General features: G+C 41.2%; 1 protein-coding gene across 1 annotated transcript in view; it reads right to left on the reverse strand.

Annotated features, from left to right (window-relative positions):
• Positions 1 to 18,202, reverse strand: part of LOC125487289 (heterogeneous nuclear ribonucleoprotein U-like protein 1) — a 42,440-nt gene extending 24,238 nt beyond the window's left edge. The window contains exons 1-2 of the mRNA XM_048618227.1: positions 17,421 to 18,202; positions 2,985 to 3,149 (exon numbers count right to left, since the gene is read on the reverse strand). Coding sequence (XP_048474184.1) covers positions 2,985 to 3,149; positions 17,421 to 17,631 — 376 coding nt within the window. The 5' untranslated portion in view covers positions 17,632 to 18,202. The remainder of the gene's footprint in view (positions 1 to 2,984; positions 3,150 to 17,420) is intronic.
• Positions 18,203 to 25,426: the final 7,224 nt, after the last annotated feature.

Here is a 25,426-nt window from a genome sequence, read left to right on the forward strand (position 1 = left end):
CTTCTAATTTATATATTTTTTGTTAGCAAGTGCATGTACTGTGTGCAATGGAAAAAGGATAGGATTTCATGTGGCTACTGTAGTGTCGGTAACGAGGTCAGGTTCTGGTCACTCAGAGATGGCTCGGAGGAAGCTGGACCTGTGTCAAGTACTCTGCACATGTAAATAAAGGGTGACTTGGTGACGGGATACCAGCCTCTGTGGAGTTATTTCAGCAGCGAGAGGGGGATTAATGACGTAACCAGACGAAAGCGCATACTAGCTGAAACCTAACTGGACTTCAAACAGGTAGTACAACTGGCTTTATCATTCGAAAATGTAGCAAGTGGAGCATATGAGTTACAGGGTATGCTGACGGAAGTGTAGTCGCCAGGCTGACTGAGGTTGGGGGACACCGCTTGAGTGAAGGCAATTGCATTGCCTCACTCAGGACAAATCCCGAACAGAGGGACTCTAGGTCAACCCACAGCAAAACCCCAAAACAAAGGCAAGCGTCAGCCAAATGGTTAACATTTTCTTCAGGATCTGGTCTGGCCAGCCATTGTAGTTGCTGCCGGCATGCAGACTCGAGACAGCAAAAGAGGCCCATTAGGCCTGAATTGAGTAAGAGAACTCATAGGCCGCTGTCCAGGAGAGTGCACACCCTGAAAAGCTGACCCACATGTGGCTTGAAGGAGTTAAATTGCTTAGCAACATCCAAATCATTGAAACCGGCATGGCTATATGAGTAGTACCAGTCCTTAACAAAATTCGCTCTGGACTCGAACCCTTAAGTTTGTGTAAGACCTCAGCTAGACAGAGAACCTATACTGGGGGACCTTTGCAGATTAAGGGTACAAATTCAGTTCTGGTCTCGTATGTGCAGCAGCTGGGTCAGTCACCAGTGATTATAGTAAAAGGCTTGGGCCTAAGCCTGATGGGGCAAAATTGGTCGAGAAAGATTCATCTTGATGGGCTCAACATTTTTGGATGGCTGCCTGAGTGAAGTCCTAATTAAATACCTGGAGGTTTTCCAGGAAGGTCTAGGGACTATCAAAGGAAGCAAGGCCACCTTGCATGTTAACCAGGAAGCAGTTCCATGATTCTGGAGGCCCACCGAGTGCAATTTGCCTTACGTGCAAAAGTAAAGACAGAAATAAGGAGGCACGGTCAACACAAGGTCAGGTCCCATGACATACAAAGTTTGGGGAGGTGAGGCAATCCTGAACAAGCACGTGGACTACATGAAAGCTGTAAACCCAGGAACACGGCTGAAGCAAAACATACCTAGAACAGCCAGAAAGGCTGTCGGAACCCGTGGGCTCTTCCCCTCCATCTAGCATCAAAGAAACCTCGGAGTCTGAGATGGACACGGTGGGATATAGCAGCATCGACATCTTTACTGCCTGAAGAAGAGGATGAATTTCTTCTGAGATTCTCTGGGCGCAAGAAGCGGGCTATAATCCAGTACACGCCATCCCCTTCCAAGGCTGAGTCGGAGGAACTGGACATGGTGTGCAAATGCTCCAGGACAGGCTACAAGGAAAAGAACAGGCCTATGCCTCTGGACATAGAGGGGAGGAATGTAGTGATTGTAACGGGGTCAGCTAGGTGGACCTCATAGAATATGACTTCCCTGATTGAGGCTGTTAACCTAGTCCAATCAAGGAGCCCTGGCTGACAGATATCAATAGGACAGTCAGAGGTTCTGGTCACTGAGAGCTGACTCTGCTGAGACTGGACCAGTATCAGGTACTGAGCACATGGAAATAAAGGATAATTTGGTGACAGGCTATCGGCCTCTGTGAAGTTATTTCAGCTATGATGAGTCAGAGATTTCCAGAGTAAGAGTAAATACAAATAAATTGCAATGAAGTGACTAATATCCTTCTTAGGAGTCTTACTGAAAATGTGAAGAAAGCGTTACATAACCACTGGGAAAATCTAGGGCCCCAAGAAGGGAAACAATGTTATAGCTGGACGGTGTAATCTTATTTTCTCCTATTTTTAATTTGCAAAATGAAGGTTTAAGTAACCTACTTTGTGAGCCATGAGACCACTGAAGAATAAACAAATTCGTGGTGTGTTGAACTGCATTATAATGGACTTCTACAACATAAAATGTGATCCACAGAAGTAATGCAGTTGGAAACAGTGAAAATGTAAAAAAAATGAGTGCACCATTATGGGCAGTTATAAACTGATTTAGGTTATAATTTTTTTTTTTACGGAAAGCCATATGGAAGCACCACTCACAATGGCAGAAATGAGCATTGCAATAAAGGTTAACAGGAAAACTTGAAGTAGAAATTTTCAAAAATGCACCATTTTCTGTATTGGACTAAAGGGAACTATTTGTAATGTTCCTTAAAAAAAAAGTTAGCATTCCAATCATAAATAAACACAGAAATGAAACATGATGCATTTCAGCCAGAGAATACACTGTTTTAATCTCTAATTTTGGCAAACAAAACAAAATCATCAATATGATTTATGAAATATCAATCATCATATACTTTCTTAGTACACTTGCTAGGCACAGCAACATACAGCAAACTTTGTTTTAACTGGCAGCTTATCAACCGGCACTCTTGATAAATATATACCTCAAACATCGTGACCTCTAAGAATTAATGGCGCAAATAAAGTATGACAGTGCATTACGTTTCTATTACTTACTGTGTGTTTTTACATTGATTTTCAGAGGCGTGTTGATGTTTTTACAGAGACTTTTAGAGAGATGTTGATGTCTCGAAGCTTCGTTTGGTCAGGGTTTACTGCGGTTATGCATACCTCGTGATTATCCTGAATATTTGATCAACCCACTCACTCCTGGTCCCATAGATGCCAGTTAATACAAGGTTTGCTGCATTAGTGTCAGCATAGAGGAGGATTAAATGTTTGTCAGAGAGTGTCAAACTGTTGGTTATGAAAATTTACTACAATTCACAGCACTGCCCTTTATTAGCCAAACTGACTTGATTACAATCTATAAGTCTACCAACCTGAGTTACTCAATGGTGCTGTTGCTTGCTCGATGGGTGGCTTCTCAAAGGTTCTCTCGGTAGTTCCTTGCTCATGCCTTCCAACATCACCACCTTGGTTTTCATACTGATTGAAGGAGTTCTGATCTCCACCATAATTGGTTTCTCGAACATTGAGCACATCACCTGAAAGTGTACGAAAACAAACCAGAATGAAAAGATGTAGACAAGCAGCATTATTTGTACTATGTCGCATTTCATACTGACTCTTTTGATCATTTTCAGAACAACTGAGGTTAGTGGAATATCAATACTAGTCTCCTATACATTCACTTTAAAGTCACTGGGCTGAATTTTTGCAGATTTGAAAACACTTCACAGACCTTTAAAGATGGTGACCTAGATGTGGAAGTCCTGCTCCCTTTCTTTAAGACCCAATTTTGGCAAGCGAGAGAAGTGAACGGGGCGTCATTCACACAAGGTAAACCCAAACTCAGCAGGGTCCCTTGGAACTTAATGTGGTGTTCCAGCTGACCACATTTTGACTGTTCTAAGAGCCTTAAACCACAGCAAGAGTGTCGCAGCATAATAGTGTACACGCAAATGTTCTTGAAGGGTGGATAAGGTTTCATAAATATCAAAAATTGAATATTTCAACCCTATCATCTGCTTGACTGCTTTGATTGGCAGTTATCTGATATAGATTAGAAAAAAAGTTAATATCTGATCCTGCACTTTTAATAGTGTTCTTTGCTAACATTTTGCAAGGGATGCTCTTATGTATTTTATATACTCGACCGAGTCTCAAAAGGTACAATTAAGTTTGTTTTTCAAACTGATTGAACATTTGAAGAAGTTTAAATGCTTTGATTGGGAGTTTGTTCCCTCTACCAGTATCAAGGGTTTATCAACAAGTGCTGTGAAAGATTGTCAGGGGTTTTTTTTTTCCATCTCCATAAGACTGTTGAAGTCTACCCATGGTAGATAAGTGAGTGGCTACAGAGATTGCATTGAGGTATAAGGGGCCATGAGAGGACATCAAGGGCAGGAGAAGGTGAACCTAACAGCTTGTGAAACAAGTCCTCTAACTAGTCCACTCCAGCACTCAGTGGCTTCCCAGGTTGGCGGGCCTAATTCAATCCTGCCTCTGCCTCCCCAGAACAACTAGGACCCCTCTGGTCCCAATACGGGTTGGCTGAGTTGACAAATTTTGTGACTCAAATTAGCTGCCATAGTAGCAAAAATCCAGCCCCAGCAATTGGCATAGATCTTCCAATTTTAAGTGACAGCTCAAACGTAAATTTTGTACATTCACATTGCTGACTTAATCAGTTGCAAATTTACAAAAGAACCTGGCACAATACTGTAACAATTATCCCACTGCACTCAAGGACCACTGATTTTGACCAAACTCAAACTTCTGATCAAATGTTGATCACAGAAACAAATGCAGCACAAATTGCATGCAGGCTGCAACTATATTACTGATGATAAATATGGCCTATTTGAACTGGACTGAAACAAGAGAGATTCACACAGCTGCCAAAAACAATTATTAGCACTTCTAAGAACAAAGTGATTCTTTGGATTGCCCTGCAACAATTTATTATACCCTTCTATTTTGTATACCGTATGTAATACAGTGTATTATAAATCATCACCTGCATCATATAAAATTTGTAAATCAAGTTTCAGGATTGCATGATATCCCAAGCAGCTTTACAGCCAATTAGGTGTCATTAGTGTAAATGCAGCTGCTGTTATAATGCAAGAAATTCTGCAGTCAATTTACAGACAGCAAAGTTCCAGAAACTGCAGTGAAATGAATGAATAAACAATCCATATTCATGATTAAATCAAAATACTGCAGATGCTGGAAATAAAAACAGAATGTGGAGAAACTCAGGACAGAAAGAGAGTTCATGTTTTAAGTCCACTATAACTCTTCTTCAGAACCAACGAAACACCAAATCTGTTGTTCTCTCCACAGATGCTGCCAGATCTGCTGAGGTTCATCAGCACAATTTGTAGGAGTAATGTTGATGGATGTATAATCACTGGTTAGGACACTAGGGAGAATTTTTCTACTGGTCTTTGAGTGGGACCTACAGCATCAACATATGAGGTTTCATTGGAAAGATGCGACCTCTGACAGTGGACAACTCCCTCAGAACTGCACAAGTTAGTGTGGCACACAATAGAACAGAGGCTTAAAAATTTTTGGAATTGGCTCCGATTAAGGTTGCAAAACAAGGTACACTTATAACTTATGAGTCCTGTTGATTTAATTACAATATCAAATTAAGTCAACAGCATGCCTATGTGTAAAGGACAACAGGAGAATCCTTAACTGTACCTCACAGGAAAACATAAGAGTTAGGAGCTGGAGTTGACTAAACAGCCCTTCAAGCCTACTCCACGTGCAGGATGATCACAGATAATCTCTCCCATACACCTAGATTCCCCACATGACTGAAAACATCTATCTCTGCCTTAAATACACTCAATGGTGGAGCATCTACAACTTTGAGGTGGAAAAGAACCAAACAGCACTCCCTATTTTACACCTCTATCTCTCCTTTACCACCATTAGCTGTCCCAGACAATAAGGATTTTTGCTTCAAGTAGCTTTCCAGATGATGAATTCCAGATACTCACCACCCTGAAAATATTTTTTTTGAAAATATTTCTCTGCAACCTCCCTCTGACCAGCGTCTTTAATCCTGTATCATCAGGTTAGCAATGAGTCTGCAAAGGACAATCAGTCCTTCCATTTCATAAAACCCAATTAAATCTTACTATTTGTGCATACTGTACCAAAAAAACCCCAGCACATTTAACCTTCCCTCAAAGCTATAATTTTCTATTCCTGGCACAATCATCTATAAATTTCCTTTGTACCCACTCTAACACAATTAGATGCTTCTTGTAAAATGGTGAGCAGAACTGAATATAATCCTGTAGCTTTGGCAGAACTGGTATGTTATACAACTCTTACATAACAGCTCCACTCATATTCTATGCCTTGGCTAGTAAGAGAACGTTTCCTGTATGCCTTCTGAACCACTTTATCTACCTGTCTGGTTATCTTTAAGCAACTGTGGATATCAATTCAGAGGTCCCTTACATTCTTCTCTAACACCAACCATAAAGTTTATTTTTGCATCATCATCAGAATCTTAAACATAATGGCCATAAAGAGATTGTGCAACAGAAACCAACAGTCCTAGCACTGAGCTCTGCAAGACAGCAATCTTCCAGTCACACAAACTCACACTGAACATTACCCTTTGCTTTCTATGATCAAGCCAAATTTATGTCTAACTTGCCAATTTCCCCTGACAAAATCTTTACTAAAATCTCTGCTGGCTACACTACCTCATTGATCCTCATTATTTTCTGAAAAATTCCATCAAGTAAATCAGACATGACCTTCTCTTAACAAACACACACTGAGTGTCACTGACTAAACCGTGCTTCTCTGAACAAAAGTCAATACTGATTCTCAAGAATAGGTGGCCCAGCAGGGGCATAGATAGAGTGTATAGGAAGGACCTATTGCCCTTAGGTTGACTGATAATGCATTATATTACTATGGCTACTCTTTTCTCTCTTAAACAAGGGACGATGGAAAGCAATCAAACCAAATATAGAAACAGTTCCTGCACAGATATAAAAGGAATTTTTAAAAATAGTATAAATAATAGGGTAGCAGAGAGGCACAGGAGATGCTCATATATACAAAAACAAGCGTCAGTGAGGAAAGAAAAATAACAAGGAGTGAATGGGGGAGGGGATAAACACACACACACACATACACACACACTCTCTGCAGAGGCAGACATGTAATACAAATAGAAAATCGAAGCAAATTAGAGTGACCCTACCAACTTCACATTACTGGAAGTCAGATTTTCCTCCAGTCTGTCCCTCTCAATTTTATTCCTTTCCAAATGCCTGCTCATCTGAAAAGACGAAGCGTGAAATATATACCAAAATAAGAGTAATCAAGGAGAGGGAAAAGCACAAGGACAGCAAAAAAGTATAAGCTAGAAACAAATGTGTAATTAAGATAGAAAGTTCAGATAAACCATAGTGAATCTTCCACCATCACATTCCTGGCACCAGCCTCAACATTAACAGTTACTGAAGCAATAATAATCAGATTTGCACTAATCAGGTGCAATACAGAAAGGTTTTGAGGTTCTCCTTAACTATAAAGCCTGCTTAACATTTAGTATTAAATTTCAACTGACTCACTGAATTGTAACACCCTTCTGCAAGCCAGAAGGTCAGGGTTCAACCTCCATGCAAAATGTCAGCACATAATCAAGGATCACATTCTAGTTCAGTATTGAAGAAGTGTTGCACTGTCAGAGATGTGATCCTTCAGATAAAATATTAAACTGAGACTTTGTTTGCCCATTTAAATGGACTTAAAAATCCACAGCACTAAGCAGTCCTCAAGCGTCAGCATATCCAGACGTCTGTGGGTCCTGGTACATTGACTGCTGCACTACTGGGTGTTTCTGTCTTTTATTTGAAATGTCAAATCTATATTTACCTGTGAAAAATGATACTATTCAGAGGAGATTGGTCATTATTCTCATGTTAATGATAAATCTTCAACTAATAGCAATAATACACCACGATTGTTGGATTTTGTGGCTTACCAACTCGACAAGTGACTACGCATCACAAATAGTTTATCAGCCATACAGTTACTTATAGGAAGCAGTATCAAGTTACAATCACGTTCTCTTAAGCATGAAATACTCAGGACCAGCTGGTCCTGCAATCCAACCTATATTCACTTTAGCCTATGAAAGGAAGGCAAGTGTAAGGCAGCAAATATCCAGGCCAGAACAAGACACTGCAAAAGAAATGAATGAGGGCTCATACCTATTTTAGCAACAATAGTGAGTACAAGGGACCCATATTTTCATGGAGTTCAGAGACTTTTAAAATAGCAGGAAGAACCCAGATGCCGAGCTGAGAAACTTCCCTAATGGAAATGTTTTAGTAGTGAAAATTCTGACCAAAACATCCCTTAAGTGCATCTATTAAGCTGCTCAGAACAAAAGTAGTGGAGTTATGTGAACAAGATGCTGATCCACAGATACTGCATAAATCTGCAAGGCAGGAGAACAGAACTAAAATGGGAAAGTCACCCTCTGAACATGCCTGGTTCACACCAAATTGTGCAGTGTTGTCAAATGAATTTGGGCCTCCTGGTCACCAAAGAATTCCCACTGAAAATGCAATGTCTAAAGCCAAATCCTGACTAGTTACCATTAAAACGTCACAATTTATCTATTTAATGGAAAATTACTTAGAATTCTTTTATGGTTGCATTAATCTTATATAACTGGCCTTCAAATAAAAGGCACCCATATTTCGTTTCCACCCAATTTATTACTCTTGAACACAAGAACACCCATTTACTCCCCCCAGAGCATCCTCCTACTATCTTGGCCTTAGTTACAATTTGTAATTTATAAACGTCAATTTCCAAAATGAAAGATCACATCCAATTGTTAAGTAATAAGAATCCATAGCAAAAGCCACAATGGTTAACTGAATGTACAAGTCCTGGATCTAGCTGAATGCCATCCAACAAGTTCACCTCAAATTTAGTGACTAGTTGAGTGTTATATAATCTGTGATTACTAATCCGTGGGGGGTTCTTTAACCCAAGGAACTTGGGAAGCATTCATTTCATTCAACTGAAAGCTGCCAAAAAATGAGACCACAACTCACATCAATGCCTTTCTGAATACAAAGTCCCTCCAATGCAGGGATCAGCTTTTTTGCTGTTAAGTAATAAGTGAGCAGTTCTCAAACTGAAATTTGGTTTAATATCTTGAATTTAAGCCATAACTTCAAAAACTGCAACAGGAAAAATCAAATAAATTCATAGAAACTGCCTCACAGTGCAGTGAATATTAATCAGCTGGAAGTAATTGCCTTACGTAACTGCTAATTATCGCAAGCAGGAAGCTGAGTCAGCAATTGCAAATTGGGCATGGTTCAAAGGCGTAAAAAACTAAACAACATCTTCTGGCATACCGGAGTAGTTGTAAATGGAACGTAAAGGTTGGTGACACAAATGCTTGCTTGCAACTTAATGTGTTGAAGAACAAGGTTGATATAAATAATTTAAACTCAGATATGGTAGAGCAATATGTGTACCTAGACTGTGGTTTGCAGACCTTGAGACTGTTTAGAGCAAACATGTACAGTCTTGGTCAACATTCTCCCCATCTCAGAGTCATTGATCTAGACTGTGAATTGGAGGCAGTCACTCATCGAAAGAAGAAGTACTTGCACAATTCAATCCAGACCCTGGACACACTCTAAGAGATGCAGAATAGACTGTGGCTGATAGTGTCCTGTTTAAGTGTGAGCTGGCAAGGATAGAAAATGAGAATCTGTGGAAGATAATCCTACCCTACAATGTACTTTCTACCCATGAGGGTAAGGATAAATAAGGATAAATTTCATACTTCCACTGTACAAAAGACTGGGTGGGTTGAGCAGGCGGGAAGAGAGAAGAGAGGGAGAGTTGTAAAGGTTTCAGAGATTAGGAGGACAGACTTATACCAGTAGGAGTGACAGTCCTACACAATATATTGTGTATCAGCAGCCAGGGTGGGACATATCCTGAACGGGCTTGAAAGGGTTTTGGAGAATAGGGAATGACTCAGTGTTTTATCCACGTTGGGACCAACAACACAGAACAGTAGGCAAGAAGATTTGGACAAAATAACTCAATAAAGCAGAGGTCATTGCCTGAATCATGGTGTGGGGAGAAGTAGATACAGGCAAACGGGCACAGGCCCTGCCTCAGTCTGGTGAGCCTCCACTGCACCCCACCCCACTGGACCTTCTGCACAGAGGCAGGGACATTATCACTACAACACAAGAGTCCTCACCAGACATTATATGACTCACCTCTACGGCAGATGGGACTTGAACCCAGAGATAGAAATAGTACCACTGTGCCACAAGACCTAGGCTTCTTTCTTGTAATCACATTTGACATATATGTATTTTTATCAATCTGTTCAGATCTGTTAATACACATATCTGGAGTAGGTGGGACTTGACCCCAGGCCTCCTGACTCAAAAAGATAGGGACATTGTTACTGTGCCACAAGAGCCCCTCTTGGCAAGTATATGCTTCCCTAGGCAAACGGAGCAGAACTGTACATAATAGTCCAGTTGCTGATTGCGATCAGCAACAATATACCCCAACGCCAACAGTGGGCAGGCCACATTCTATTTAACAAAAAATCACATTTAGCTGAAGGGCAGGACTTGCACTCCAATACTTAGTTTGGATTCTACCAACTTCCCACACCTCCCCATCTTGCAATATTTGCAAGTACGTAGATGATACAAAGCTTAGTGGAATTTGTGGGTTTTGAGAAAGATGCAAAAAGAGTTCAAGGGGATTCAGGAATCTTCTTGTGGTACAATGGTAATGTCCCTACCCCTAGGTTGGGAAGCCCAGGTTCAAGTCCCACCTGCTCGGAGGTGTGTAATAATCTCTCTGAACAGGGTGATTAGAAAAACACATTGAGTTGAATGATCAAGAGTACGACAAATGGAATATAACGTAGATATGTGTGAAGTTCTACTTTGGTAGGAGGAACAAAGGTGCAGAGTATTTTTATAAATGATAAGAGATTGTAAAGTGGAAAGAAGCCTAGGTGTCTTTGTTCATAAGTCACCGAAAGCTCGCATGCGTATCCAGAAAGTAATTCAGATGGGAAAAATACATTAGACCTTATCATAAGAAGATTTGAGGACTGGGCAATGTTGTCTTACTTCAGTTGTTATAGAGCACTAGTGAAACCTCATCTGGAGTAGTGTGTGCAGTTCTGGTCTCCTTGCCTTGATAAGCATGTACTTGCCATAGAGGGAGTGCAGTGGACATTCACCAAATTGAGACAGGGCCTGTATTCTCTGGAATTTAGAAGAATGAGATTCAGAAATTTACAAAATTCTGAAAGGATGGACACTGTGGACGCAGAAAGTATGTTTCTCTTGGCTGTGACATCTAGAACCAGGGAAGAGTCTTGGAATAAAAGGTAAACTATTTAGAACCAAGATGGGGAGGAACCTCTTTATTCAGAGGGTTTTGATTCCTAGGAATTCTCTAGCTCAGAGGTCTACAGAAGCTCAATCATCAAGCAAGTTCAAGACAGAAATTTATAGGTTTCTAAATATTAAAAGCATCAAGGGATATGGAGATAGAACAAGAATATGCTGTTGAGGTAAATAATCAGCCATAATCTAGAATGGAGAAGCAGGGTTAAGGTGCTGAAATGTCCTACTCCTGCTCCTCATTCCAACGACCTCATAACAGCCTTGTCCCAAACATGGGCAGAAGGGTTGTATTCCAAAGATGGAATAAGACTAGAGTGACTGAACTTGACAATGAAAGCTAGCATGTGACTGAGTGTGCCATTTAAAACCGCATATAAAAGTGAAGTTTATGGGAATCAGAGGAGAAACTCTCCATTAACTGGAGTCAAAACTAACACAAAGGAAAATGGCCCTCAACAAACAAAATCAATAATTTTAGTCCTGGGACATTGCTGTAAGAGTCTGTAAGGCAGCATTCCAGGCCCAATAATCCTTAACTATTTCAGCAATGACCTTCTCTCCATCATACTTCAACATAGTGATTGAAAGGGGAGAAACGTGAAAAATAGTTGCTTTGAAACTTAAGCAAAGCTGCGTTCAATGTGATGAGCCAGAGACAGTTATCTGGGCAAAGATTTTAATGGTTAAAAACAAAATCAGCAGGTCAGTGGGTGATGTTCAATGATAGAATGTGATCCAGAACTAGTTCATATCTTGAGGGGCAAAAGCTCTATCTGCCAAAGGAAACCAGCCCGGTCAGACAGACACGAGACTAAAACAGAAAACATAGGTTTCAGTGAAGGGGTTTGATAAAACAGCAATGGATGAGAAAACAGATATCCAGAGCTATAAAAAGAGCATTAAAAATAAATTTGTGAGGGATATATCAAGATTAACATAAATTTTACAATCAAGAAAAAGAATTGCTGTAATAGACACTTTTTCGTGTCTACGGGAAATGAGGGATACGAAGTTTGGATGGGGAATTGAGGTGGAGGCAGATCATCCAGGATTACACTGAAAGTTGAAGACAGCTCAACAGACTGTATCGTCAACCCTCTAATGGTTTTCAGGAGCAACATGGAACCCTTAATTTCCTTATTGTCACTAACATTACAAGTTTAGTAACACTTAACTTGCATCAGTATTTAGTCACATTGAATATTACATTCACCAACTTAAACAGCTCAAAAAGATTAATATTGGAGCAGGCACAGGGATTCCCAAAATTAAACTAAGCGAAGTAATAGTCAATAAAACATGATGGTACTAAAGAATGATAAAACCTGAGGAATATGATTTCTAGACAAGGGTTTTATAGGAAGTGGGTAATATATCCTTTATTGGAGGCTTTAACTGCAAGGAATCCCTAAAAATAAAAAAGTCCTCAGAAAGTCCTAATGAAGTCATGATATGGGAAGAGGTGAGGGAGGAAGAATTAAAAAGGACTAAAAACAAAAGACAGGCGAGACACGGGGTTCCAGAGAGATCATCAAAATGTCATGACCAGGTACAGGAAGTAATCAGAGTCCAATGGAATGTCCACCTTTAAATTGAATGGACCACAATATAAGTGGACAGAAGTTGTGATACAGCAATGCAGGGCCTTGTTTAGACCACATCTGTGAGCAGTTCTAGGCAAACCTTAGGATATATTAGCTTTGGGAATTCAACTTTGATTTGCTGCAACAATCTCCAAATTCCAAGACTTAAATTAGAAAATGAGACCACACAAACTAAGGCTGTATCCACTGTAATTATAAAAGAAAAGGGTGACTGGGCAGAAGTTTCTAACATACTAAACAGAACAGGATTGGGTATATGTGGAGAAACTGTTTCTGCTGGTTAAGGAGTCTAGAACTTAAAAGCACAGTTTAAAAATTAGAACAAGGCCTTTCAGGAATAAATCACTCAGAGATAGCAAGAACTGCAGATGCTAGAGTCAGAGACAACGCAGTGTAGAGCTGAAGGAACACAGCAGGTCAGGCAGCATCAGAGGAGCAGGAAAGTTGACATTTCGGGTCGGACCCAAAACATCAACTTTCCTGCTCCTCTGATGCTGCCTGACCTGCTGTGTTCCTTCAGCTCTACACTGCGTTGTCTCTTTCAGGAATGAAATCAGGAAACACTTTATTTTCTGCATCGGCAACTATGCAATACAATTGTTAATTTTAAATGAGGTTTGTTCTATTGTTAAGCAAAGATAGTAAAAGAGGAGAGGGGTCAAAGGCAGGTATACAGATTAGTTACGAAAAGGTGGAACAGTCTTGGAGCTAAACTGCCTATTATTGTTCCCATATTTAAGGCTGTATCCTATTAACTATCTTCAGCATTTCCTCAAACATATTTTTAGATTGAAGAACGTAGTATTCAGTTCCTTAGATTGGCTGGCATCACTTCACAGTCACAGGTTGGAAATCCAACTGCAGACTTGAACATACAGTTTAGATGGACTGAAGTGATAACTGCCTAAAAGATGAGAAGTTAAACGAAGAACATTGTTTGAGAGTTCAGGGAGTGCAAACAAAAGATAAACAGCATTAAGTACAGCACAGTTCTGTTTAAAATTCTCAACCTCACCAGTAACAGATTACTGAGTCTGATCATTTATTCAATTTTCAAATTGGCTGTCTCAATCCAGTGGTTTATGTATGTTGGAATCTCCTAATAAGTTGAAGCTGTTTTCCTTTTATCCCATTAACGATTTAGGTCCTGGAAGGCTTCTGTATGTCATAATTTCATTTGGGGTGGTACAGCACTGCTGCCTCACAATGCCAGGGTCTGAAGTTTGATTCCAGCCTTAGGGGGCTGTCTGTGTGGGGTTTGCATGCTCTTCCTGCATTTGCGCGGGTTTCCACTCGGTGTTCCGGTTTCCTCCCACAGTCCAAAAATGTGCAGATTAGGTGGATTGACCATGCTAAATTGTCCTGTAGTGTTCCGGGATGTGCAGGCTAGGTGAATTAGTGATGGTAAATGTGGGATTATGTGGATAGACTGGTTCTGGGTGGGATGCTTGTCGGAGGGACAGTGAAAACTCAGTGGGCCAAACGGCCTCTATCTGCACTGTCAGGATTTGATTATTTCATGCTTTAACTTGGCAACATTAACTCTTAGATTATCAAATGCAGTGTTGCACTGTCAATATGTCTTTATGCTTAACTGCAAGGAATCCCTAAAAATAAAAAAGTCCTCAGAAAGTCCTAATGAAGTCATGATATGGGAAGAGGTGAGGGAGGAAGAAGTGCAAAGTAGTGCAGCATGGGTTTAAAACCTGAATTTCCAGAAAGTTCAGAGGTCTAACCTCTCCCCTCATGCAATTAATTGCCGAATCAAGAAGGATGATCATTTATTGTGCAGCTCTGTTAATCGATTTCTTCATTTCGGAAATTGATAGCTTAAGTGCCATGCATGGTCTCCTCAAATTTAAGTATTCCATATGTTAACTATTAATTTTTAAAAATGCAATGTTTGTTAAAACAATGCAGCTCAAGATGACTAAAACACAGAAACTATTCTTTTGCTGAAAAGGATACCTATAAATCAAAGTTTAAATTCCTCAACCCAGCCAAATAGTTTCAAGGTAATTGTGAGATTACGTTTTGTTCAACAATTTGAACATAGCCAATCTGCCTTCCCTACCCTAGTGGTTATAAGATTTCCTTGTCCATCAGCAGCAAACAGTTTTTTTTCTACAACCACTTCCTATTGAAGAAAAAGGCCTTGAAACGAACTCTGGCAGCCAACAGTTCAGAATAAAGATTCAGAAAGCTTCACAAATTCAAAGTTTTTGACCTAAATGTAAACCTGATCAAAGTATAGCAACACTAGTTTTAATCCAACATTTTGGAAATAAAAACACAAAATACTGGAGAAATCCAGCAGCAGTTCTGAAGAAGTCATACTGGATTCAGATCAACTGTCTCTCTGTCTCTCTCCAAAGATGCTGCCAAACCTAGTGAGTTTCTCCTGTAAATCTTTAATTAAAATTCCAACAACCGCAGTATCTCGCATTTATTGAGTGAGAAATTCAGCAAGCCAGGCAGCATCTATCAGGGTGGAAACAGAGTTAACATTTCCAGTCCAATGTGACACTTCTTCAGAAATCACCAATCACGAGCCACCTCACCCCAACCTATCTGGATGTCAGAATCAAATTTTAAAAACCCACTGCTTTAAAATACTCTTTCATCACCAGGTCGCGAGTTTGTTCTCCTGATATCACTGTTATTTCCTGCACAAGAACTTACATGCATACAGTTTTTCTTATAACGAAAAGTCCATGTAAATGCTTCTGAGGTATGTAAACAGACAAAATTGACACTGAGCAAAAAGAAACATTAAGACAAGTAGGTGAGGGGGTAAGACTCATAAGGGACCCAAGGGGCAACTTTTTCACATAGAAGGTTTTGAGTGTATGGAATTTACTGCCAGAGGAAGTGGTCGAGGCTGGTACAATTAGAATATTTAAAAAGCATCTGGATGGGTATATGAATAGGAAGGATTTAGAGGGATATGGGCCAAATGCAAAGGAGGTTCACGAGAACAATCCCAGAAATGAAAGGCGTACCATTCGAGGAATGTTTGAGGACTGTGGGTCTACACTCAACAGAATTTAGAAGGATTGGGGGGGGGGGAGGAGGAGGAGGTGGATCTAATTGAAACTTACACAATACTGAATGGCCTAGACAGAGCGGATAGTGGGAAGACGTTTCCATTAGCGGGAGAGACTAGAACCCAAGGGCACAGCTTTAGAGTAAAGGCAAGACCCTTTAGAACAGAGATAAGGAGAAATTTCTTCCACCAGAGAGTGGTGAATCTATGGAATTCATTGCCGCAGAAGGTTGTAGAGGCCAGATCATTGAATATATTTAAGACAGAAATAGATAGGTTCTTGATTGTCAAGGGTATCAAAGTTTACGGGAGGAAAGCAGGAGAATGGGGAGAATGGGAGAAACTTATCAGCCATGACTGAATGGTGCAACAGACTCGATGGGCTGAATGGCCTAATTTCTGCTCCTATGTCTTATGGTCTATGGTCTTATAGATTTATTTAGGATATCTGGTAGGCAAAGACGAGTTGGACCGAAGGGTCTGTTTCCGTGCTGTATATCTTTACAACTCCAAGTGGAGAGCCAAAGAACTTTGCGGAGAGAATTGCAGACTTCACAATCTTTTCAGTTGATGATACAACTACCAACTGAGTGAAGTGGTAGAATTACAGGAAACACAAGAGACCAAAATCAGAGGAACAGTGTGTTTAGGAAGTTGTCAAAGTGGAGGTTGCTACAATTCCTTTAAAAAAAATGCACTGAGAAAGATCAGGACAAGTCACTCTAACTTTGCCACAACACTTGCCAATTTCAACAAGAAGGGCAAGATAAGCTGTGAAACTCCGTAATGTTTGATTGACATGGACATTGCTGTCAGTTGACTGCACAATCGCAGGACTGAACGATCACATCACAGCATAGCTGACAGGTGCTGCAACTCATCCAAAAGGGATGAATCAAATCAGTGAAGGACAGGAGCCAAAACTCTCTTTTACATCCACATGAACAGAAATTGCTGGAAAAACTGAGCAGGTCTGGCAGCATCTGCGGAGTGAAATCAGAATTAATGTTTCAAGTCCAGCAACTCTTCCTCAGAACTGTTTTTGTTCTTTTACAAAGTTCATCTGTTGCCTGTCTGGTTACTTGATCCACCAGGTACTCATGGCTTTGGGGGAAGAGAGATTCTAGTTATGGTTCATATCAAATTCTCTTTCAAGACCAACTACGGAATCTGTTTCCAGCACATGTCAGGCTAACAGAAGGGGGTAAACAACCATTCTGCTGCGCTTAAGACTCTGTAAATAAGCGCATAATAGAATGCAGTCTACTAAAAGCTAAAATGGGGCATTAGCCTTTCCATGAAATCAAACAACTGGATGATTCCTCTTGAAAACAAAAAGACTTCCATGCAGAATAACTGCAGATTCACTGGAGTCGAAACTCGGAACTGCTTTCTTTCCGCAGATGCTGAATCTCTCCAGCCATTTCTGTTTCAGATCTTCAGCACCCTCAGTTCTTTGTTTTATTTTAACTGCAGATTCTAGTGCATTATGGGTTGAGAACCAACAGTCGAGTAATTTAAAAGGGGGAGGAAGTAGATGAGATCAGCGACCGAATGCAAAAAGAATATCTCACTCCAGCACCCCCTTCCCCCCACCCTCTCCCTTTCAAGGTGAGTCTGTGGGCGGGATCCACGCCTGCGCACAGCCGGCTTACCTGCCGGAGGCTCCGCGCATGCGCGCCTAGGCCTCACCTGCCCGCGCTCTCTCCGCCTCCTCCTGTCGTCGCTGTTCGGCAGTGGCGGCGGCTTTGGCTGCTTCTTGTTCTTCCTCAGCGGCACGGTCCAGAGCTGCCTGCAGCCGCTCCTGCAGATCCGCCTTGAGGCCCTTTGTGTCAAGGCCGCGTCTGTGCAGCTCCTCCTTGAGCTCGTTCACTTTTAGTTTCCGCACGTCCAGCGAACTCATTCCCGTTTATTTAAATTAAAACTATTTTCTTAATTTCTTTTAAAAATGCACAACCACCAACCGAAAAAAACGGCTCAGTAATGTGGGAGGCCACGTGAAGGAAAAAATAAATAAGTGCACCGCTCCAACCGATTGGCAAAAGGTAAAAAAAAGGACACTTTGGATTCTATAAAGAAAATTCCTCTCTCTTGCCGCGGCGTCTGACGAAACAAAATGGCCGCCGTCTCCCTGCACCCACTTTGGTGGCGCCAGGCGCAGCCAAACCCACTTTTCTCTCCGCGCTCCTCATTGGTCATCAGCTGCTCACAATGCTCCTGCTGTTACCAAATCGCCAATCAGGAGCCGTCTCGCAGCCGGCCTTCCCCTTGCTTCCGCCGCCGCTTTGTGTCACCGCTTCTCATTGGTCTAACTTCCCCGCAGCTTGAAAGGGGTGAACAATTTGGAGGCCCAGGTTTGCCCAGGCCAATAAAATGCAGGCTTGCAGGAGAGTAGGCTCTGTGTCCAAAGGCCCAATCAACATCCGGAGCCGAAGTTCCAACTTTTATCCTCTACTACCATAGGACAACAGCGTTCCCGATTATCTCTAAAGTTGAATGGGCTGTTCAAATGTCAATCAAAACCATTCGGCTATACCAAAGGAAAAGGATATTGTCAATAGGGATGAAAGCGGAGTCCCAAGAGATGTAAAAAACTCTTTACTTTTGTTAAAGAGGCACATCTAATAAAGGAACTTTTTAAAAATATACATAAGTAAAATAAAATTTTACAAGTAAATAATATTAAAATAGGGGATAATTGAATAGTAGTGATGTCACTAAATCAATAAACTACAGGCATTAACAATTACTCGAGGATCATGCCACTACTGGATCTGGGGAAATTTGGACTCTATTAATTAATAAACCTGAAATAAAATGGTCAATTCACAATAATAATAATGGTGAAACTACCAGATTGTCCTAAAGCCTCATCTGATTCACTAATGCTCCTTAGAGTCATACAGCACAGTACCAGACCCTTCAGTGTATCTTGTCTATGCTGACCAAGTTCCCCAAATGAAACTAGTCCCATTTGCCTGCGTTTGCCCCTAACCCTTTCCTATTCATGTACCTGTCCAAATGTCTTTTAAATATTGTAGGTGTACCTGCACCTAACAGTTCCTCTGGCAGTTCATTCCCCATATGAACCATTCTCTGTGAAATATTTGCCCCTCAGGTCCCTTTTACATATTTCCCCTTTCACCTTACAAATAAGCCATCGAGTTTTGAATTCCACTACTCTAGGGAAAAGACCTTGCTATTCATCTTATCTATACCCCTCATGATTTTATAATCCTTGATAAGGTCACCCCTCAACCTCCTATGCTCCAGTGAAAAGCATCCCAACCTATCCAGCCTCCTTATAACTCAAACCTTCCAGTCCCTGTAACATCCTTGTAAATCTTTTCTGCACTCTCTCCAATCTATTAATATCCTTCCTATAGCAGGGTGACTAGAACTGTAAACAGTACTCAAAGTGGCCTCGTCAACAACCTGTATTCAAAGCTCTGATCAACAAAGATATTTTGGGAAGGCAATCTGCTGTCCTTGCTTAGCCTGGCCAACATGTGATTTTAGATGTGGTTGGCTCTCAAATACCCTCTGAAATAATCTAGCAAGCCACCATCATTCAAAATTACCACCAAAAGCTGAATAACAATAATACAGATCACCCAGCATCAGCCTTCACACCGGAAACAATAGGAAACACAGCCTCCCAAGTGAATGCTCCCCATTATCTGGGAGAACTGTGCCACAGACTGGCCAAGCGATAGCATGATATAGTTATTCTCTCAGATTCACATTTCGCAGCAATGTTGCAGACAGCTCCATCACCATCCTTCCATATGCTCTGTCCCACCTGCATGCTTCTTCAGCTGACAAAGCAGAACTTTCCATGTTGGATACTACTGGAAAGAGGCATTATGCCACTAAAGACACTGGCTGGGGACTTTAAAGACCTTCACCAAGAGTGACACTGTTAAAGACCCATTTGGCTACCAAAGTTGTCCTACAGAAGGTGGTGAGAGAAAAGCCTGCATGACTTTGTCCTCACCAATCTACTTCTTACAGATGAGTGATCACAGTCCAGTCCTTCTGGGGACAAATTCTTGTCTTCACACTGGGACACCCTCCATTGTGTTGTATGCTACTAACACTTGAAAAGTGGGATTAATTCAGGGCAGGTTTAGTAGCTCAAAAGTTGGTCATCTCCGAGGCATTCTGAGCCATCAGCTGTAGCAGACTTTCATTCAATAATCTGTAACCTCATGGCCCACATATCCCTCACTCTACCATTGCCGTCAAGCCGCAAGACCAACTCTACTTCAAAAAGGATCATAGGAAAATAAACCAGACGCACCGACAGTTAAAGCTAAAAACGGGGTGCCAAGTTGGTGAAGCTACTACACAGGACTAACATGCAAACAGCGAATACAGAACAATATAGGCAGAGCCAAGTCATCCCACAACCTATGGGCCAGATTGAAGCTCTGCAGCCCTGCCACATTCAGATATGATGCTGGTGCACAATTAAATAACTGATGGAGGACGCTGCAAAAACATCCTCGTTCTCAATATTAGTGGACCCCAGTATGTCAGTGTGAAAAAAACAAGGCTAGAATGTTTACAACTATCCCTAGACAGAGTGCTGAGTGGATGTGCATCTCAGCCTTTTCCGGAGTTATCCAGCATCGCAGATACTAAACTTCGGACAATTTCTTCACGCGATGTGATACAATGATAAATATTTCCAACAAAGGCCCTGTAGCTAGAATACTTGTGCTCTAGAACTATTTGCATCTCTTGTTCTAGTACAGCTCTGACACCTACCTAACAATGTGGAAAATTGTCCAGGTAGGTTATGTCACAAAAAGCAGGATAAATCCAATCCATCCACTTTCTGCTGTATCAGTCTACTCTCAATCATCAGTGGTGTGACATCCAGCAGCACTTGACCAGCAAGAATCCACTCACTGATGCAGTTTAGATTCTGCGCTGGCCACTTAGCTCCAGATCTCATTGCAACCTTGATTTAACTACCAAAAAAGAAATCAGGTGAGCGTAAAGATAGCATTTGACCCAGGATGGCATCAGTGAGCCCTGCAACATTGATGGCAATTGGAATAGGGGAAATTTATCCACTCATTGGAGTTATACCTAGCACAAAGAAAACTTGGCTAGGGTTGCTGGGGGCAATGATCTCAATTCCAGGACATCACTGCTAGAGTTCCTCAGAATAATAAAGTTCCAGGCCAAACCATCTTCATTTGTTTCAGTGACCCCTACCTTCAATGCAAGGTCAGAAGTGGATATGTTTGGTAATGATCGCATTTTTCCGTACCATTCACAATTCCTCAGATACCGAAGCAGTCTGTACTTGCACAAGGCAAGAGATCAACAACATTCAGTCTTAGGCTGACGTGTGACATAAATGACACTTGCCCACTTAAGTAGCCGGTAATGATCATATCATTCTCCAACAAAAATAGTATCAAACCATCTCCCTTTAATATTGAATAGCATTGAGTGCTGAATCCCTACGGTCAACATCCTAGATTTACCATCGGCCAGAAAACACATTTGAACCAGCCATGTAAACACTATGGCTACAAGAACAGGTCAGAGGCTGAATAATCTGTGCCAAGAGACTTATCTCTTTTACCCCCTCCCCCTCCCCCGAAGCACAGGGTAGCTAGACATCCAATTTTATATTAGATTATCTGATCTGGCCATTGCTTGGTACCAGATATAGAGTCATAGAGTTATACAGCATGGAAACAGACCCTTTGGTCCAAATTGTCCTTGTAGACCAGATATCTACATTAATCCAGTCCCATTTGCCCATATCCCTCTAAACCCTTCCTATTCATGTGCCCATCCAGATGCATTTTAAATGTTGTAATTGTACCAGCCTCCACCACTTCCTCTGGCAGCTCATTCCATACATGCACCACGCTCTGCATGAAAAAGTTGCCTCTTAGGTCCCTTTTAAAACTTTCCCCTCTCACCTTAAACCTATGCCATCTAGTTCTGGACTCCCCTACCCTGGGGAAAAGACCTTGGCTATTCACCCTATCCATACCCTTCATGATTTTATAAACTTCTATAAGGTCATCCCTTAGTCTCCAACACTCCAGGGAAAATAGCCTCAGCCTATTCAGCCTCTCCCTATGGTTCAAACACTCCAATTCTCGCAACATCCTTGTAAATATTTTCTGAACTCTTTCAAGTTTCACAACAACCTTCCTGTAGCAGGGAGACCAGAATCAAATGCAGTATTCCAAAAGTGGCCTAACCAATGTCCTGTACAGCCACAACATGACCTCCCAACTCCTATACTCAATGCACTGACCAATTTGTCTGGTATATTCTGCCTTCATATACTTACCCGAGTAAGGGATTGTTGGGAGTCTTTATTAGTTCCTTTCTCTATGTGCAGCAATCTCCAAACAGCTAGGACACAGAAAACAGATTGGTTTGGTTCTCATTATTTTCTGAATTCCCTCTCTCAAGTGGTGAAGGCTGGTACAATTACAACATTTAAAAGCCATCTGGATGGGTACATGAGTGGAAGGGGTTTGGAGAGATGTAAGCCAAATGCTGGCAAATAGGACTAGATTAATTTAGGATATCTGGTCGGCATGGACAAGTTGGACCGAAGGGTCTGTTTCCATGCTGTACAACTTTATGACGCTGTCTCGAGCCATGGGAAATCTCCATACATGATGATATCAGTAATACATGCAGTGATCCTCAACAGTGACTGTCCCACCAATGCCAGGCCACTATCTACAAGGCACAATTCAGGAGTGTAAAACTCTCCAATTGTCTGGATGGTTGTCACTCCAGTAACATTCAAAAACCTTGATACGATCAAGACAAAGCAGTCTGTTTGATTGACATCCCATGCACCACTGTAAGCATTCGCCAACATAGCATTTAACATTGACAAGATGCAATGTAGTGACTCACCAAGCTTCCTTCAACAGCTAGTTCCATCAATCAACTCCAAGAATTCTACGTTCCTCCAATTCTGGTTCCTGTGGAATCCATTTAGCCTTAAGATTGGTGGCTATATTTTCAGCTGTCTTGGTGCAAAGCTCTAAACTTTACACCTTTTTCACTTTTAAAATGCTTCTTTGACAAAGCTTTTGGTATATCACCCTTATTTCTGTTTATATGGCTCATTGTCAAATGTAGTATCGACATCCTAGGGGTTAACAATGACCAAAAACTAAGCTCGACTAGCCATATAAATAAAGTGGCTACAAGAGTAGAAACTGAAAGAACTGCGGATGCTGTAAATCAGGAACACAAACAAAGTTGCTGGAAAAGCTCAGCAGGTCTGGTAGCATCTGTGAAGGAAAAATCAGAGTTAACGTTTCAGAACTGAGGAAGAGTCACCGAACCCAAAATGTTAACTCTGTATTTTCCTTCACAGATGCTGCCAGACCTGCTGAGCTTTTCCAGCAACTTTGTTTTTGTGGCTACAAGAGTAATTCGGAGGTTAAAAATCCTGCAGCAAGTAACTTACTGCTTGACTCCCCATACATCTGTTGATAAGGCACAAGTCAGGAGAGTGATGGAATACTCCGCATTTGCCTGGATGAGTGCAGCTCAACAACATTCAAGAAGCTTGATATCATTCAGGTCCAAGCAGTTTGTTTGATTGGTACCACATCCACATTCATTCCCTTTACCACCAATGCACTGTAGCAACAGTGTGCATCATCTACAAGGCACAGTGCAGACATTCACAAGTCTCAGAGTCATACAGCATGGAAACAAACCTTTCAGTCCAATCAGTCCACACCAACCATGTTCCCAAACTAAACTAGTCCCACCTGCCCTCAGCTCAGCCCATATCCCTCCATACTTTTCCTACTCATGAACTTATCCAAATGTCTTTTAAACATTATAACTGTGTTGCATCCACCACTTTCTCTGGCAATTCGTTCCACACACAAACCACTTTGTGTAAAAAAAAGTTGCCCCTTATGTCCTTTTTAAATCTTTCTCCTCTCACCTTAAAAATATACTTCTGACTTTTGAATTTCCCCACCATAGGGAAAAGACTCTTTTCATTCAACTTATCTATGCCTTTTATGATTTTATAAACCTCAATAAGGTCACCCCTCAACCTCGTATGCTCCAGTGGAAAAAAATCCCAATTTTCTCAGATAACAAGGTGTAGAGCTGGATGAACAGAGCAGGCCAAGCAGCATTAGAGGAGCAGGAAAGCTGACGTTTTTCGTTAGCTTTCCTGCTCCCCTGATGCTGCTTGGTCGGCTGTGTTCATCCAGCTCTACACCTGGTCATCTCAGATTCTCCAGCATCTGCAGTTCCTACTATCTCTCCCAATTTTCTCAGTCTATTTTTATACCTCAAACCCTCCATTCCCAGCAATATCCTGGTAAATCTTTTCTGAACCCTCTCCAGTTTAATAATATCCATCCAATAACAGGGTAGCCAGAAATACACACCACACTCCAGAAGGGGCATTATCAAGGTCCTGTACAATCTTAACATGACGTCCCAACTCCTATAATCAAACGTCTGAGCAATGAAGGCAAATGCGCTAAATAGACAACAACTTCTAAACACATGAGCCCCCTACCATCTAGAAGGATAAGCTCAGCAGATCCATAGGAATACCACCACTTGCAAGTTCTCCTCCAAGTTACTCAACATCCTGATTTGGAAATACATTGTTATTCCTGTGGTGGCACTGGGTCGAAGTCCTGCAATTCCCTTCCTAACATCATTGAGAGTCTACCTCCGCCAAATGGACTGCAGCAGCTGAAAAAGTCAGCTATTCACCACGTTCTCAAGGATGGTAAACAGTGGCCAAACCAACAATGAACATATCTCATGAATGAATAATAAAAATATTTGATAATCAACATTTCACTGTGGTAAAGGTGCCATATAAATGAAGGTGATTGTTGCTTCACCGTATTGCAGCTGCATTGCACTTTATAGCATTTGGCTCAATTTTGGATCAATGACAATATCTCTACAGATTCCCAGCTTCTTTCCTTATTGGAGGCTGTCACTGAAACAAAGCAGGTTTATTTTGGGGGAAAATGGGAGATTGTACCAAACATGACTGAATCAAAATTTTTAAAGCCATAAACGTGGAGATGTTGTTTTTGTTTGAATCGGGAAGAGAGTTGAAAGATCAATTACATACTGCGCAGTGCTTTGAGTATAGGAGTTGGGGAGTCATACGGAGGTTGTACAGGATGTTGGTGAGACCTCTGCTGTAATACTGAGTTCAGTTCTGGTTGCCCAGTTATAGGAAGGATATTATTAAGCTGGAGAGGGTTTAGAAGAGATTTACCACGATGTTGTTGGATATGGAAGGTTTGAGTTATAAAGGCCCAATAAAAGCGTAGGAGGTTGCTTGTACAAATTTATAAAATAATGAGAGGTATAGAGAGTTTATAGTTGTTCTCTTTTCCCTAGGTCAGGGAATTTCAAGACTACAGGGCACATTTTAAGGTGACAGGAGAGAGATTCAAAAATGACATGAGGGGTAAATTTTTTACACAGAGGGTGGTTCACATGTGGAATGAACTTCCTGAGGAAGTGGTAGATGCAGGTACAATTAGAACATTTAAAAGACGTATGGACAGATATATGAATAGGAAAGGTTTGGAGGGATATGGGCCAGGAGCAGTTTAGTTTGGGAATATAAAAACCGAAAGAACTGTGGATGCTGTAAATCAGGAACAAAAACAGAAGTTGCTAGA

Source organism: Rhincodon typus, chromosome 39, assembly GCF_021869965.1.
Source record: "Rhincodon typus isolate 14 chromosome 39, sRhiTyp1.1, whole genome shotgun sequence".
Taxonomy (NCBI): Eukaryota; Metazoa; Chordata; class Chondrichthyes; order Orectolobiformes; family Rhincodontidae; genus Rhincodon; species Rhincodon typus.